The sequence below is a fragment of the Drosophila biarmipes genome, chromosome 2L (genome assembly GCF_025231255.1).
Source record: "Drosophila biarmipes strain raj3 chromosome 2L, RU_DBia_V1.1, whole genome shotgun sequence".
Classification (NCBI taxonomy): Eukaryota; Metazoa; Arthropoda; class Insecta; order Diptera; family Drosophilidae; genus Drosophila; species Drosophila biarmipes.
In genome coordinates this window covers 10,774,391-10,790,404 of record NC_066612.1, presented here as the reverse complement: position 1 = coordinate 10,790,404, position 16,014 = coordinate 10,774,391, and the positions used below count along the sequence as shown (strand labels likewise).

At 42.4% G+C, this 16,014-nt stretch overlaps 2 protein-coding genes and 1 long non-coding RNA gene across 5 annotated transcripts in view; 1 reads left to right on the top strand and 2 right to left on the bottom strand.

The window, feature by feature from the left end:
* The window catches only part of LOC108032598 (cell adhesion molecule DSCAML1), a 44,751-nt gene extending 30,743 nt beyond the window's left edge, over positions 1-14,008 (bottom strand). For 2 of the 3 annotated variants that reach the window (XM_017106513.3, XM_017106520.3), the window contains exons 1-2: positions 13,759-14,008; positions 10,553-10,723 (exon numbers count right to left, since the gene is read on the bottom strand). In XM_017106513.3, the coding sequence (XP_016962002.1) occupies positions 10,553-10,691 (139 nt within the window). In that variant the 5' untranslated portion in view covers positions 10,692-10,723; positions 13,759-14,008. Of the gene's footprint in view, positions 1-10,552; positions 10,724-13,744 lie in introns of all 3 variants that reach the window. The other variant, XM_017106517.3, reaches the window with a different exon arrangement.
* Positions 3,658-6,196, top strand: LOC108032597 (glycerol-3-phosphate dehydrogenase, mitochondrial). Its single transcript, XM_017106512.3, has 2 exons — positions 3,658-4,337; positions 4,392-6,196. The coding sequence occupies exons 1-2, from the start codon at positions 3,819-3,821 to the stop codon at positions 6,057-6,059; spliced, it is 2,187 nt and encodes a 728-aa protein (XP_016962001.1). The 5' UTR covers positions 3,658-3,818; the 3' UTR covers positions 6,060-6,196.
* LOC108032600 (uncharacterized) lies at positions 6,725-7,186 on the bottom strand. The gene is made up of 2 exons (XR_001768628.2): positions 7,054-7,186; positions 6,725-6,925 (listed from the first exon to the last, which is right to left on the bottom strand). It is a non-coding gene; the product is annotated as an uncharacterized LOC108032600 (long non-coding RNA).
* Positions 14,009-16,014: the final 2,006 nt, after the last annotated feature.

Here is a 16,014-nt window from a genome sequence, read left to right as displayed (position 1 = left end):
AGCGATGCAGCTGTGTATAAAAATTTACAATTTTCATGTGGCAGACACTGCGTGTTTGGCTGGGTGGCAGAAAAGGAATAAAGTTAATTGATGTCAGGCCGTTAAAAATGTGTCATTTTTATTCGCTTTAAACGCGTGGCTGGCCGCGTGACGTTTGTTCAATTGTTATCAATTGTCCTTTGGAAAGTCCTCCGACCGTGCCGCATGCCGAGCTCTGTCCCATGTCCACCGATGTGTCCTTGTTTGCCGTATATCCTCGGGCCGAGCCCAGTCGCCATTTACCACTGGCCATTCCATCCATTCTCCATTTCCCTCCGCTGTTGCCATGGCCGAGTGCCAAACTAATTGCTACAAATTAGCGCCTTTATGCGCGGCCCAACTCGGGGATACGCCAAAGACCACGACTGCTGGACTGGCTGAGCATTTCCCGGCCCTTTGTCCTGACTTGGGAGCTCCTTGCCCCACTTCCGCCTTCCTCCCCCCGCCCCAAGTGTGCGTGTGCAACTCAATTATGCCACAATACGCATTAATACGACGGCTAAATTTGGCTCAATTGTTGACAATTGAGAATGCCTACTGGTGGCGCATTTCGAAGTCGATAAAACTGGCACTTGGTCATCAAAAGTAGCAAGCCGCGAGAGTTGAAAGTTAACTTTGTACAGGGTAACAGCTTAATTGGTTGGCAATAACTTTAAATACTACAGAAAGTAAAAAATAACATTAAAGCGTTTTTTTTTATAAAGAAAAAAAGTATCTCTTAATAATTCTGAATTAGTGCCTTTAAAAGACAACTTATTCCTAGTAACATTTAGGAGAAATCGTAAAAAAAAAACAAATAAAGTAACTAAGTTATTTGAATTCATAAATGTTATTAATCTAGTGATTACAAAACTGTCTATAATGTGAGGTAATATGATGTGAGATAATAATAATAAATTCATAAAAATTAGTTTGTTGTTAAAAAAAGTTGTTTTATTGGACTGCAATCTCTGAACGAAATCAGGTGGCTAAATGAAAACTTTATATTTAAACAAATTAAATTTCCCATCTGTTCAGCGCACCTGAGACAGTAGGATTGCAGTTCACATTGACCTAAAAAGCTAAGTTCTTTTGTTTAGGCCAAATAAATCAAAGCTTTTGGCAATAAAGTCCCCGAAACCAGAATCTGTAAATGTCTGGCGTGCAAGATGAGAGCTCCTCGTTGCCAGACTATTTGGGCCACTTAACACCTCGCTGATTGCCAGCCGAAGCGAAACAAATCGTTTATTTTGAATTATTTTAATTTTAGCATTTCGCCAGCTGCCTTTTAAATTTTTTCTTAATTTTTTGCTGTTTCTCACTGTTTTTCCTATGTTTTTTCTGGGTTTATGTGCCTGCCGAAGGAAGGCAACATGGACAAACGACAATTTGTGTCGCTCGGTTGTCAGGACAACAACAGCAACAACCGGCGAGCGTAATAATAAATGAGAAGTGGAAAAGTTTTGCCGCCGCCGTGCTTATTGTCAAGCTCGGCCAGGCCATAAAAAACAAACTTCAATGGCAATAAGGCGACAAAAAGAGAGCTCTAGGACACAACAAAAAAATCATGAAAAAGGCAGCCGGACCAAAAGAACAACGGCCAAAACAAAAACAGCCAGAGGAAAAGTTCAAGGCACTGACTTTATAGCTGCAATAATGCCCATAGACCAACTGCTGGATGGGGGACCAGGGCCCGAAAAGGTGAGCCACATGCCAGCAACAACGAGCTGGAAAACAAAGCCAGTTGCAGCCAGCAGGGGGTGGTGCGAGGTGGGCGGAGCGGGTGGGTCAGGTGGTTCAGGTGGTAGAAGGGAGCCAGAAAGCAACAAGGCCACGCCGTATCCCGCCGAATGTGTTGAGGCACTTTGGCGAGGTAACGAAATGTAACAAAGTGCCGGGGCGTGGCGGTTGCCTGGCGAAAGGGGGGCCGCTTGGCGGGTCCTCCGGGAGGGGGTTTTAGGTCAGGTTTGTTATGTGGCTTACACCGGAAATTTGTGTTTAGAAGGCCGCCGGCGTTATTCTTGTTGCCCTTTTTTGCAGCTCTGGCAAGGGGAAGGATAAGACTCTAATATGGTCAACTGAATTCAACTTTTTAACAAGATACGGAAGATTTTAGACAAGTTCCTGATTGACAGCTGGAGATTATCCAAAGGCGTAGGTGAACAAGAGAAATGTTTCAAACTAAACGGTTTTTGTTCAGGAAACTCTTGCAAAACAAGATACAAATTTCATAGTAAAAAGAGAATTAATTTTGTAACCATTAAGTTAAATTCAAACTTTGAAAATTTTCGTTAAATGGTTTAGCTTAGAATACTAATTTTGAAATTTCTATATTTTTAAAGTGTGTTCTTCGTTTTATCCATAAGATATAAAAAGTATTTTTACCTTTGGTAAATTTAGCGACTCTGCATTTAGCCTAATGGTAATACTTCCTCATATGTTTTTAATCGATGACTTTTGCCAGTTGATTGTTGCCATATCAATAATTTGGGCAGTCAGCAATTGAATATTTATCTGCGAGCACCAAACACCGTTTTAATGACCAGGCCAATGACAAAAGGACAATGCCAGTGCTCGGCACGCAAAAGTCAAAAGCACCGCACTCCCACAGGACACTCGGCCAGGCAGTTGGGTCAACACACAGAACACGATGGCCAAAACACTTCGGCCCCGAGTGACGGAGTGACAGACTGATGGACGGGCCCCGGGCACATTAATAAAGTCAATAGAGAGACAATAGTTGAAAATTAACAAATGAATTGAAATTACTTAAACAAACTCATTAGGCGCCGGTGTGCCAGAGTCCTGAGCCTGCGTTGACACCAGTGGAGCGCCCTTCCCCTGGGATCCTCATCCTCGGACGGGCATTAATATTCTGGCACAAATGTCGTTTTGAGGGCGGCGCCCTGGTCCCCGGCCCCGGGTGAGCATTGGCCATCGAATAGCCGTGAGTTTTTACCCGTTTTCCCCCACTTCGCCGTCGCCATTGCATGTAATTAAATTTCCCAGCCTTAATGTGCTAAGCATAGTAATTTGCGCCCGCCGCCCTTCGCCTGCCAGTCAAGAGTTTAAATTGTCAGAAACTGTGACAGGCCGACACCTTTTGCCCAGGTGCGGAGGAGACCGGCGAGGCGACAAGCCGCATATCTATAATTTTCATTAATTTTAATTGGCCCTGGGCGAGGGTGTGGGTGTGGGTGGCTGTCGCTCAATTACAACGTATTCAACTCTTTATTGAATTTTGAACTTGAGTTGGACTTTCCTGATTGCCAAAGGGTAGAACGGCGTTAATCTTAAATGGAAATCGACAAAAATAAGTATAATTATATGTAAACAATTATTATAAAAAAGAAAATCTTATAATTTTTGTCTTTAAATTTAGTGAATTTTTGACAAATAATCTTGTATATATAGTAAAATATAATAATTAAAGTTTAGTCAACTACTTAAAAGCTAGCGAACATTTATTAAATAATTTTAAAAGTATAATAAATATTGTTTATAAGATTTAAATACGCTTTCTAATAACTCGTCCTATTTATAAAATAAAAGTGCTCTAAAAATTATAATAAAAAGAAGTAAAAACGTTTAAAGAAGTGTTGTAAGTTACAGCAAAATTGTAAAACAAGGTAGGCCTTCTTGTTATGTCATTGGAGAATGCCACGTATCATTTAAGAGCAGTTTCCTTTTTAAACCTTCTGGAAAATCTTTCGATAAATTGGGTAGCGTTTGAAATAAGGCGCGACCCGTCAAAATTCTAAATTTCTTAGTGTTGCCTGCCGATTGGAAAATCCGCAAAGATGATGTCCAAGCTGGGAGCCATCCTGGCCCGAAGGACAGCTTGTTCCAGCGATAAACGCCGTATACTTGGCCACGGACTATGGTTTGCCCAGCAGCTCAGCAGGGTCAGAGTTCGCGGAGGTCACTGCTGCGGCGGCATGAAGGTGGTGCCCTCGCGCGAGGAGCACCTGAACGCCCTCAAGGGTGAGGAGTTCGATGTGCTGGTCATCGGCGGAGGAGCGGTGGGCTGCGGTTGCGCAGTGGACGCGGCCTGTCGAGGTCTCAAGACCGCCCTCATCGAGGCGGATGACTTTGCCAGCGGATCGAGTTCGCGTTCCAGTAAACTGATCGATGGCAGTGGATCCTACCTGGGCACCGCTCTCCGGGAAAAGGACATCGAGCAGCTGTACATCATGCTGCAGATGATGAGCGAGCGGGTGACCATGCTGAAGAACGCCCCGCACCTGAACCGCATCCAGCCGATGATCATACCCATATACAGCGTGCTGCAGATGCCCTGCACCTGGCTGGGATTGAAGGTAGGTGATGTCGAAGGTGCTAATGGGTCCTAAACTCCTTTTGCTTCTCCTAAGGTCTACGACTTTATATCTGCCGCATCGAATGTGCGTGGGTCGCACTTGCTCTCAAGGGAGGCCACCCTCTACGAGTTTCCGCTCCTGAAGACTAAAGGTCTGCGCGGAGGAGTCGTCTACTACGATGGCCAGGTGGACGACGCCCGGATGTGCATCGCCTTGGTGATGACCGCCGTCGCCCTGGGCGCCAATGTGGGCAATCACATGGAGGTCGTGGAGCTCATGCCCATGGAGGGCTGCTGTCGGGTGGTCGGGGTCAGGGACAAGATCTGCGGCGAGCAGTTCTACATACAGGCCAAGTCGATAATCAATGCCACGGGCACCAACACGGATGCCATCCGGCAGATGGACAAGGAAGGCACGGCTCCTATTCTGGCGCCCACTGTAGGAACCCATGTCTCACTGCCCCGCTACTTCGGCTCCGGGCACTACGGCCTGCTGAGTCCGGCGCACAGAAAAGAGGACCTCACCATTTTCATGGTGCCATTCGAAAACCACACGGTTCTGGGCATTCGCGAGACGGAAATGGATGAAGTGCCCGGCCGTGGGAGTCCCACTCCCGATCCGGATGACGTGGACTGTCTGCTGGAGGCGGCCAAAACCAGGATGGAGCCCTGCGTAGAGCTGGGACGCTGCCACGTCCTGAGCGCCTGGACGGGAGTAAAGCCCAACGTGAGCTGCCCGACCGGCAAGTCGGAGGAGGAAGAGGAAAAGCGGGGATCCCCGATCAGCAGCTATGTGATTGAGGTCAGCGAGGAGGGACTCATCACGCTGGCCGGTGGCCGTTTCAGTAGCTATCGTGTAATGGCCGCCGATGCCGTCGACATGGCTATCAAGTCTTGTGGATTGTGTGACGACCATGTGACCTCGAGTTGGACGCAAGACCTTAAGCTGGACGGCGCCGAGTCCTGGTGCTGCATGCTGCCGCTGGAGTTTGTCCAGGACTACGATGTGCCCATGGATGTGGCGCAGCACATATCCGATTCATATGGCTGGAATGGGCATGCCCTATTCTCGGATGCTCCCGATCTGAGGAAACGTCTGCATCCCAACTTCCCGTACATCGAGGCAGAGGTCCAGTATGCGGTCCGGAACGAGTACGCCTGTACACTGGTGGATATCATCGCAAGGCGCCTACGCATCGCCTTCGTGGACGCAGCCGCCTCGCTGCACATGCTCCCGAAGATCCTCAAGATCATGGCCGAGGAGAAGGGTTGGGAGGAGGAGCAGCAGCAGAAGCAGATGCTGGCGGCCCAGGAGTTCCTGGTGCGCCAGATGGGACTCGGTACGATAGTCCGGCCCAGGGGCACGAGCAAGAGCCAGCCGAAGAAGAAGGCCTCCTCGGAGGGATGTTGTTGCCGGGCAGCTGCTCGCAAGGAGGCCAGGAGCTACTCCAGGGGTCACCCTCGGATGGTAGTTGCCAGCAAGGATGATGACCTTAAGCCTGTGCCCATTCACAGGTACAGCAAGGACAGCTTCCAGCCCCTGGCCACCCAAAAATCCAACAAAAATGTCCGTAAAGCCACAGATTTCTTGCCCTTCACCTCGGGCATTACCCACCAAGCGGTGGTGGACAATGATCGATCTAAATCCATTGCCTCTGGCGGCTGGTCGGTTGGCAAGAGAGAACTCATCATCAACGCTTGGCGCAACAAGTTCATGTGCTAACATATTTTTAGACATTGTAAAAGTTTGACTTTAGACTCGGATATTTCAAAATTGTAGGTATCACAATTCGTTCCGTGCGGGTCTTTCTAAGCCAAAAATAAAATCCACCTGTTTTGGTACTAGTTATTATTTACAAAGGCGTTTCATCTAGAACTGTTTAAGAACCTCACATCTAACACGAGTATTCACAAGATTTAAATGAGTAACATTTACGTATTTTTATATTTATTTATTTATTTTAAGACGATGGATTCCACAGATTATGTATGGGAGAGATCTTGCATTTCGACGAAATAAGCTGTGAAAGATGCAGCTGCACGAGTTGTAAGCTAGAGAAGATACAAGCAATTCTTGCTTATTCCTGGTAGAAAATTAATCTTCTCAGCTCTGAATGTTCCATCTTGGCAAAAGTTTTAAAACTCCAGAAATGGAAAGCGTCTTTTGTTTGCTTAAGGAACTCTCCTTATCCTCGGCAGAATTTTACATCTTGAACTGTTACCGAATTATGAAACCGGAGGTACTTTCTGTTCTGATTTCAGATTCTCCAGGCCTAATTTCGACTTAGCCAGGTCAGTACCCACCAGAGAAGAAAGGATCTCTTGCTTGGGGCTAGAGAAGCAGCTCGTGATTGTCATGCATCAGGCAGGAAATCCTATCTTCCCCGGTGGACGATGACTAAGCTCAGATAGTATTCACAATATATAAGGTCTTCAGAAATCGAAAAAAAGGTTGACAGCCTCTACATCAACACGTAGTCTGTTAAGAAAATTGTCCTGACCCTGGCAGAATTGTACGTCTTGGCTTATTACTGAGAATTGACTTTCCTGTTGCCTTCTTCCATTTCTAAGTGTGGCTGCGCCTTCGCTCTATCGAAATTTGTTAGGTGTTTATATTTTATAAATTAAGATATTTTTTCCACACAATTTGTTTCAAAAATTTAGAAGAAAACTTATTTCTAAATTTCTGTGTTTTTTATAGCAAAATAATACGATACCTGCTTTTGAAAGTGAATCCCTTTTCTCGTGAAAATTTATAAGAACTCTTGGTAACTGGTACTTTAATATTTTGTTTGCTCTTATGGCTTGTGACTATGAGAAATCACATAATGAACTGAAAGTATAGCTACCCTAAGCTATATTCAAAAAAATTTTAAAAGTCATGGACTGCTAGATTGCCCTTTTTTTAATAGTTGGTTTGTACAATGGTTGATACACAGAAGGAAAGCCCTAAAAATATAATAAAACTACAAATATTGCTTAAGATTTGTTATTGCTCTTAAAAATCTATTTAAGTTACCCAAACAAATTTTAAAAGTGTACTAAAGTACCCCACTCATATCAGGTTCCCGGACTTCTTTAGAAAAATAAAACAATTCCCATCCAATATTTCTTTGGCAACATTAGGCAATCGTTATAGATTTTTTTGTTTTTCGATTTCTGCCCATACGTTACTTTGGAAATTCGACACTGCTGTTGCTGTCGTTTGCTTTTATAAATTAGCTTTATTTGCAGGCGGGAGAAAACTTTGGAGGCGGGGTGATTTTGAATTATTGTTATGGGCGCTGAAAACCATTTCTCGTTGTTTGAATATGCTTATCGTTTATATATTGCTTTATTTATTGGCTGATTGGGGGCCAAAACTCAGTCTGAATGTGGGTGGTATTTATATAGGCACCACATTTTTTCCGCCCCTGCTCGTTAGCCACGTAAATGAGCTTTTTATGGCCACATTTTTAAAGTGCGTGGATATTAAATTGGAATTAAAGGCGTATATATACCTTTGAAGTGTAATATATGGTTTAATTTTTTATGGACAGGATCATTTCGTTTCCCAGGTATTCCAATGACTAAAAACCAAATGTATGACTTTTTTGTAGGCTTATGGCTTACACATCGTTTTTGCACTTCATTTGAACGCCCGTTGGAAACGGCTTCCGTGAAGTCACGCGCGAAATTTTCCAGTTCTTTAAAAAAAACCATTAAACTGGTCCAACTCAAAACACTTTCACTTTTCGCCACGCTCTCCGGCAAAAACCATTCTGCGGTCTTTTGGCCCACGTTTTTATGCTGATTAGTTGAGTTAACTATTTCCAGCACGCGAAACTATTTCGGGAATTTCAAACTTGAAACATAAATTGCATTGGCCTGGCCAAGGGTCGGTTCGCCAGGGTGTTCCACTGCATTTTCCCTCCCAGCCAAGAGCCACTGCGGCGTCGAACAATTTTAATAAGTTCGGGCCAGCAGTCCAAGGAAGTAAGTAATAGGGAAAAATGCAGGCGATGCACACGCGAGCTCATAATAATAAGAATTCCTGCCAACGGCCCGCAGAAGGAACTCCTCGTGCTGCCGAACAAGCCAGTCAAGGACATTTGGCATGCTGTTGAAAAAGAAAAAATTAAATAAGAAATAACGCCTTAAATGGCGTTGAAATAGCCGAAAATAGGGAGTATAAAAAACGTATGACGGAAGCATTGCCATAAAATGCTGAAAATAATGCGAGGCGACAAACGGAAATAACAAGAAAATAGTGTGTCATAAAATATGCTTTAGTACTTCGGGAGTGAAAATCACCGGGGAGCAGTGAGAAAACTGGGAAAAGAGATCTGGCGAGAAAGATTTAATGTCTGCGAAAGAGCCGTGGAAAATGCAGAAGTTGTGTCTTACAGATATTAAAACAAAAACGGCATTCAAATAGGATTATTTTAAAACGTATCTTAGAAGGATTTTGGGTATCTTAGATAAGCTTCTTAACACATCTAGTTTATACTTTTGGGAAACTACATAAATCGACATTATTCGTTATTTTTAAGAAAGCTCTGAAACTATTTTCAATTAATTTTTATGGCATCTTCCTTGCAAATAAAATGCCAGCCAGCCAAGGCACTTTTTCATATTTCCAGCATTGGGAAAATAGTATTTCTTGGCCAAGCCATGCATAAAATCATAATATATCTCCGAATGCGAAGTACACCCAAACTCAGTTATCTCGGGCCGAGTTGAAGTGGAAATCGGTGGGATGCCGGCCGGGGAAGTGGCACTCAGCTGCAAAACATTGGACCAAACGATAAGTGACAAACATGGTAAGGCAAACAAATGTGTGCTTTATACATATGCCGAATGGATGGCCGGGGAAAAGCGGGAAAGCGGGAAAGCGGGAAAAGGCGAAGGCCAGAGATGCACAACTGTCTGATAAGTGTGGAGAGCATTTACCATTTTGCGGAGCGTCTTTCTGCCCGCAGGTGACATGTTAAACGTCTTGTAAGCATTTGCATTTCCCTGCTCATAAAATAGAAGGAATAAGATGGAAATAAGAAAATTCTCTTGTGCTGTAAAATATCTACGAGTATATGCACATATACTTTTGGGTGGAAATAACTGAACAAGCATGACATGGCAGGGGCCAACATCTTTTATCTGCAGTTCATTCATTTTGTTGGCAGCGACTTCAGAAGGGTTGAGTTCTTGGCTTTGGCTTAAAGCATATTTGATTATGTCACAAAATATCCTCGAGCGCCTGCCCCTTCGTTTGCTTAGCCAAAGATAAATTTAACAAATATGCAAATAAAACACGCCCCTTCCGAGTGGCCGGAGGAAAATGGAAAATTGTTTTCATAAATTTTTCAAATATGCACAATTTTGTCTTTGGCCATTTTGGATGTGAATAGCCTTTTAGATAGGCTCAGAGACCACAGCAGCGGCAGCAAACAAATATTGAAATTATTTTCCTCCTCTGAAATGCTTTTAATGGAAAAGGTAAACAAACACTTTTCTGGACACATCAAAATATCAAGGTCCATTAAGTTCGAATAAAAGAAAAGTGAAATACATGAACACGTGTGGGTTGTAACTGTGGCAGATAGTTAGCAGAGGAAAGAAATGATAACAGGCTTTTAAAGTTTTAAAATTTAATCGATATCAATAAGTCACACTAACTATTTTCTGGCAAAGAGAATACATATTTCTGTTAAAAAACTGGACATATGTAGAAAATCGAAACCAGGCAGTAACATTATTTAAATCCATTTTAATTGCTAATTTATTTGGCCTTTCTTAAATTCTACTATTATTAGTTCAACCAGTTATTTAAAAAATATAATAATATATAACTGGGGTTCTAAGTCAAGAAATTATTTAAAAAATTTTTTTTAACGAACCATTGCCTAATTTCCTAACCTTTTATAAGTTCTATTAATAATTGTTCAGTCAGCTGTTTTAAGAGTAGTTCCTCTTTGATGTTCATCAACTCCAAAGGAACTGCAAGAGGGCTCCTTTGAACAACCTTTTTATTTCAATTAGTTCACACTGAATCCTTCTAAATGACGAATAAAATACTGGCCAATTAAAACAGCTTTTGAACTATGTGCTTATGATTGGCAAAAGTCGGTTACTCTGCTGACACCATTTCCCGACAGCCCCCGTCAATCTATCAGTCAGTCAATCAATCGAACTAAGAAGCCCATTAAGAGGGGCTCATTAAATTATCAAAGCACTTACCTTTTGTGGGGATTTCGGCGAGGGTGGGCGCGGCTGTCATCAGCATGGTGACCGCGGCAGTGGCTATTATCGCGATGGCCAACTGCCGGACATTGACCTCCGACCGTGGGCGGAAGCGGCGGCGGTGTGGCCTAACCATGGCTGGTGGCAATCCTTTAGCTTACTTTCCTTCTGCAACGGGTAATGGTATGGTGTGGATGATGTTCAGCACAACAGCGTCAGGTTGCCAAAATGTTAGAGGATTAGTGGGGTCGAGGGTGTGTTCGCTGGCCAACAAACGTTTTCACCTTTAATCACTTAAACGTCGTGTAATCAACACCAACAACAAGAGCCACCTCTGGGCTGCAATCAACACAGCAGCGATTGAAATGGAGCGTCAGCGTAGTGACGACGAGCCAGCTTGCCGGAACTTTATGAGGGGAATCAGCCCCAAGTCAAAATCCGGACCGGATGCGTGGCGAAAAGTTGTTGCTGCTCCTGCTGCTGCTGTTTACACGCGTTTTTCGTACATAGTTTGGCCCCAACCTTTTGACTTCTGACTTTGCGCCGACCCTTGTTTGTTTTACCTTGAATTTTGTGCCCCATTCCCCCGGACCCCCTTCAAAGTTAATTCTCTGTGCGTTAATTTGAAGCGTTTTAGACTCCGGCTCAGCCGGATTAAATGTCTTCAAACAGCACGCAGACAGTAATTTGATTTGTCGTCGGAAATTCCATTTTACCTCACCATTAATTTAACTTTGGTCCTTAACTTTTTGATTGTGCAACTAACAATCAGAACGGCAAGTTTGTAAACGGAACTTAAGATGATGGAAATAGAAATCACAAGTGTAATGCATTGTGTAATGAAATATGCAAACTATGAAATATTTTTTTTTATTTATTTAAAATAATATTCATATGAAAATGTGTGAATTCAGTATGCAAGCCAAACTTGAGTAAAAAAATTGAAATAAAAATTTTTAAAAAGCAACTATCGACTAGTTTTTCAACCGGCTTGGTAGATCCAATCACAATGCTTTCCTGCAGCAGCGTGAAAATTCTTTTCGTCAAAATCTCAATTTGCAACGTCAAGCTGTCAACGCGCTGCGCGCTGGCATATCAAGTCTGACAAATGAAATGATTACACAAAGTAAACAGCAGACACGTAACACACAAACCACCTGTCAGAAACTTTTGTGAGCCCACCTCCCCGCCACCCTGGCCCCGTGGAATCCGGTGAAAGTTGATGGAAAAGCGGACAGGACAGTAGTGCCTGGCAACAGTTCGGAGGCGGAAAGCCAGAAAGGAGTATTATCGAAGAGCACTGACGAGAACAAAAACAGAAACAATATCGCCGTCACAACACAAGCACCAACTGCGAGCGGAACGTACCGAAAATGCAATGGCTATGCCAGCAAAATGGCAATGGCAACATTTCCGTTTCCGGTTCCGACGCTGCGGGCGACTTTCTCGCACAGTTGGCAAAACGTTGAGCAAACTCAAACGCAAACTCAAACTCGAAAGCAACTGCGACGGCGATGGCGACATAACAAAGCTTGTTAGTGTTGCTGCCCCACAGCGGTGCAACACTCGCCCCCTTTTATCCGCCCCTCCCCTGACAAAGGGATTGCGGATATCGCAGGCCGGGGGATTTTTCCCATTTTTTTGCACTTTCGGTTTGGGTTGTCAACCAGAGCACGGAACAATGGCGTCGAAACGTTCGAAAATTTTAAACGCTTTTAATATTAAAGCGTCCGGTATAGAGACACAAAAGCCGACAGACCCCGCGGCACAGCACCACCATCAAAGTGCAACACGGCGTGCAACAGCAGCAACATCGCCAAAGGCATGCGGGGCATGCTATAAGCGGCAACTGCATGGAAATGCCACCCAAAAATATATTTTGCACAGCAATCGAAATTTCTGTAACCAAACTATTTGATACCCAGGAAAAGAGCTCTTAACTGTTTTGAAAAATAATATCAGAAAAACCTTCCAAAAACCCCTAAAGGTATGCTTTAAAAAACTGAGGTATTAAGATATAAATAAATCTCATTTTTAAAACTTTGGAAAATATTTCATAATTAAAAGTGAAAATATTTGTAAACATTGACTTATTTAAATTACAAATTTATAACAACAAATGATTAGTTTTAAAAAAATAATACATAATTAAATCTGAATATCTGAAATATTTAGTAAGTGAGGGAAGCCCTGGTGATCCTTGCTAACCTGTAAGCTAGCCAGAATCTTTCAGCTGGCCAGCCCAGCCCACAACCCAACGCCCAAGGCACCAGGACTTCTACAACAGCCCTCGTACCCAACCATACCCATTGCCCTCTGGCTCGGAGTGCATTTTTTGCAGAGTCCTTAGACTCTGCGGCCAGTTGGCCTCTTCGTGACGAAAATGTTTCGCTTAACTGGATTTTCAAATATTTATTGCAACAAATTATTTTGCTGGTTACATGGCGGCTCTTTGTTTGTGTCTCAACTTGGCCAACATCCCATTCCCCCCGGTTCCCTGGCTCCCAACTCCTCTGAACCCTGTTCGTAAGCGGTTTTTATGGCCATTTAGTTTGTTGCATTCCAGTAAAAGGATTTGGTGCCGGGATTTTTGCGGTTTTTTGCACAATTGCTGACAAATTAGGGTATTACAGTTGCATTCAATTTATTTCGAGTGTAAAACCCATAAATTATGGTTAAATTGCTTTGTCGTGGCAAGTGCAAAGTATTTTCGTCATGAAAGAAAATAGTTTGCTAATCAACGGTTGGAAAATGAAAGCCGCAAAGAGTAAAGAGATGCAATGTAAACTGAAAGAAAATAAACAGAAGAGAAATACGCAAGTGCTTTGCTAAGCGAAACTTTTTAAAGTTCTACAGAAAAACGTGTCTTTATGTTCAAATATCTGAGAAAAAATAAAAAAAAACTTAAAAAATTTTCATATTTTATATAATACAATTGGACAATTTAAATTATGCTTATTATTAAACCATTTGAAACATTAGCCAGCAAAAGCCTCAAAGTAATGTAAGTAAGATACAAAAGTATAAAAGATGTGAACTACAAACTGTTTTTATAATATTCCCCAGAGCTCCAAAAATATCTTAACCATTTTCTCGGAGTGCAAGCAAACACAGCACATGTCGTCAAAAGGTGGGACCAGCAGTTTAGAGCCACGTTGATTTCCCCTCTTTTTTTGCAAAACAACTAACAATTTGGTAATTACTTCAAATTAGGCACGCAAATGCGAATGCAAGAGTAATGGTAAACCGAAGTCGCCTCACGACAAGTGCACAAAACTTTCACTCGCTCACAACTTTGGCGAGGTCTGCCAAAATCCGGCAAATGACAGCGGCAAGGATAACGACAACGCGCCGAGAAGCATTTCGTGGTGGACACTCGCGTGGTTTCGCAACTCGCACTTCAGATAGTTTCGTGGCGACCCTCGCTGGCCGCGGACCGTCCGTTCAGTTGAAAGCCCGATTCACGACTGAACGGGCGGACGACTTCATTGGTGGAAAAGCCCCTGCCATAATGGCCCAAACGACGATGCCAATTCGTGTGACCATGTCTTCGGCTTTCGACCACCTTTCGGTTTTTCGAAATTCACCCGCAGAGAGAGCGAATGAACTCTCGGTTTTCCGAGAGTTTTCCATTGGAAAGCCTGTCGGGAAGTTCACTGCCATAAGTTGTGGTCCCATCTCTTAAGCTACTGCCTCTGGGGATGATTATCCGACTAACAGGTCGGTGATAATATCCTTATTACTGAAATACTAGAGAAGGTTTTTTAATATTACTGTCAGTGCACCCACTGTCAATGTACCCAAATCAACGAAGTAACTTTTCAAATAAATGCTTTAACATACTATTAAATAACTTAGTCCCTTACTTAAAGTAAAACTGCCAGTATAATTTAGAGATATACCATCTCTTAAGGTGAGTGCTCATATCTCTATTAATGAAATACAAGAATGAAGGTGGCTTAAAAATTTAACTAAAACTTATGCTAGTTAGATTTGTGAATATAAATCTGAAATATCCAATATTGTAACTGCTAAAAAAAATATTTTAAAATATTATTTCATTACTTAAAGTCCCTTTACTAAACATTAAACGTTCAATCAAATTTAAGGACATACTAAATATGAAGTAGCTGTAAGGTAAAGGTACTTCAAGATATTTATTATTTACTAAAAGTAATTATAAATTAATCTTTAAAGTATATTTGGGGATACCGCATATACAAAGTAACTGTTCGAAAAAATGACAAAGACATAAACATAAAAATGTTTTATAAACAAATTTCCCTATTGCAGTTTTTCCTTTGAATGTTATTATTTTTGGGCGACAATTGAAAATATTTTGCACATTTTGAAATATATTCTGTTATTTTTTTGATGAGTCCAAACGACTGAAATACCTGTGAGCCCGAACTAAAACCGAACACAACAGTATTAAAAACAACTACTAATGGGACTATAAAGTCGCATCCTGTTCCACGCACCGCATAACTTTCACAGCCAAATTAACACGCATTTGCAAAAAGAACAACTGAATAAATTGGCTTATCTGGGGAAACACACTAACATGTCGGACCATCCTTTCGGACTCCATCCCCTGGCCGATGTCAAAAGCAGCTACCACACAACTGAAAACTGGCCAAAACCGACTGCTAGCCACAATAAAAAATATTCCACATACGCAGCGCTGGCTGCTGGCATCATTTAGATAAACATAACTCGGAAACTTAAAACCAAGTCGGGGGCAGATCGGTAAGGACGGGTCATCTGACCAAACTCATGCACGTAAAGAGCCAAACTCCCGGCCAAGCAGTTTTCGCCATGAATAGAATAAACAACAGCACCGACTGGATGAAGCCGAAAAGCAAAATAACTAATATGCCATTGTCCCTGAGCTCTCCAAATTTTCAAGTGGTTAGACTGGTTAGAGCTAAGGCTAGACCATCAGCTTTATCAGGAGCCGACACAAATTCCCCTTGACCATCACTATGGACTGGGGCATTAAAAAAGTGGTGTTGCTAGAAATAGTACGAGTTGTGGCCTGGTTCAACTGCAAAGGGGAAATAGGATAATCCGATGAAGACATCCTGCACAGTTGAAAAACGGCTCATCACTCATCGCGGGCCTATCACAGTGTAGGAGTGAATAGGCTTAGGAGAATTCAACCTACTTTTAAATCATAATTTTTATTTAAAAGGGACTCAGCATATTTCACTGACGAAGCCTCCTTCGTTTAGTAAACTTTAAGTGAGTTAGCTTTAAGCCTATAAAACAAAGCTATTAAAGTTTAAATCTTTCTCCAAAGCCATTTACAAGATCTCACATAAAGCTGTAAGTATTATCTAATTAATTATGATTTTAATGAAATAAACTAATCATTTTTCATATACTTCCTAGTCGGTGGCAAGATAGTAATATAGTATTAAATATTATTGTTTTTTTTTTAACACCCACGTATGCAG

What these genes read in the sequence shown, in the direction of transcription:
- LOC108032597 (XM_017106512.3), top strand. Translation starts at nt 3,819, where the DNA reads ATGATGTCCAAGCTGGGAGCCATCCTGGCCCGAAGGACAGCTTGTTCC. An exon ending in GCACCTGGCTGGGATTGAAG is followed by an intron (nt 4,338 to 4,391) that starts GTAGGTGATGTC and finishes GCTTCTCCTAAG; the next exon opens with GTCTACGACTTTATATCTGC.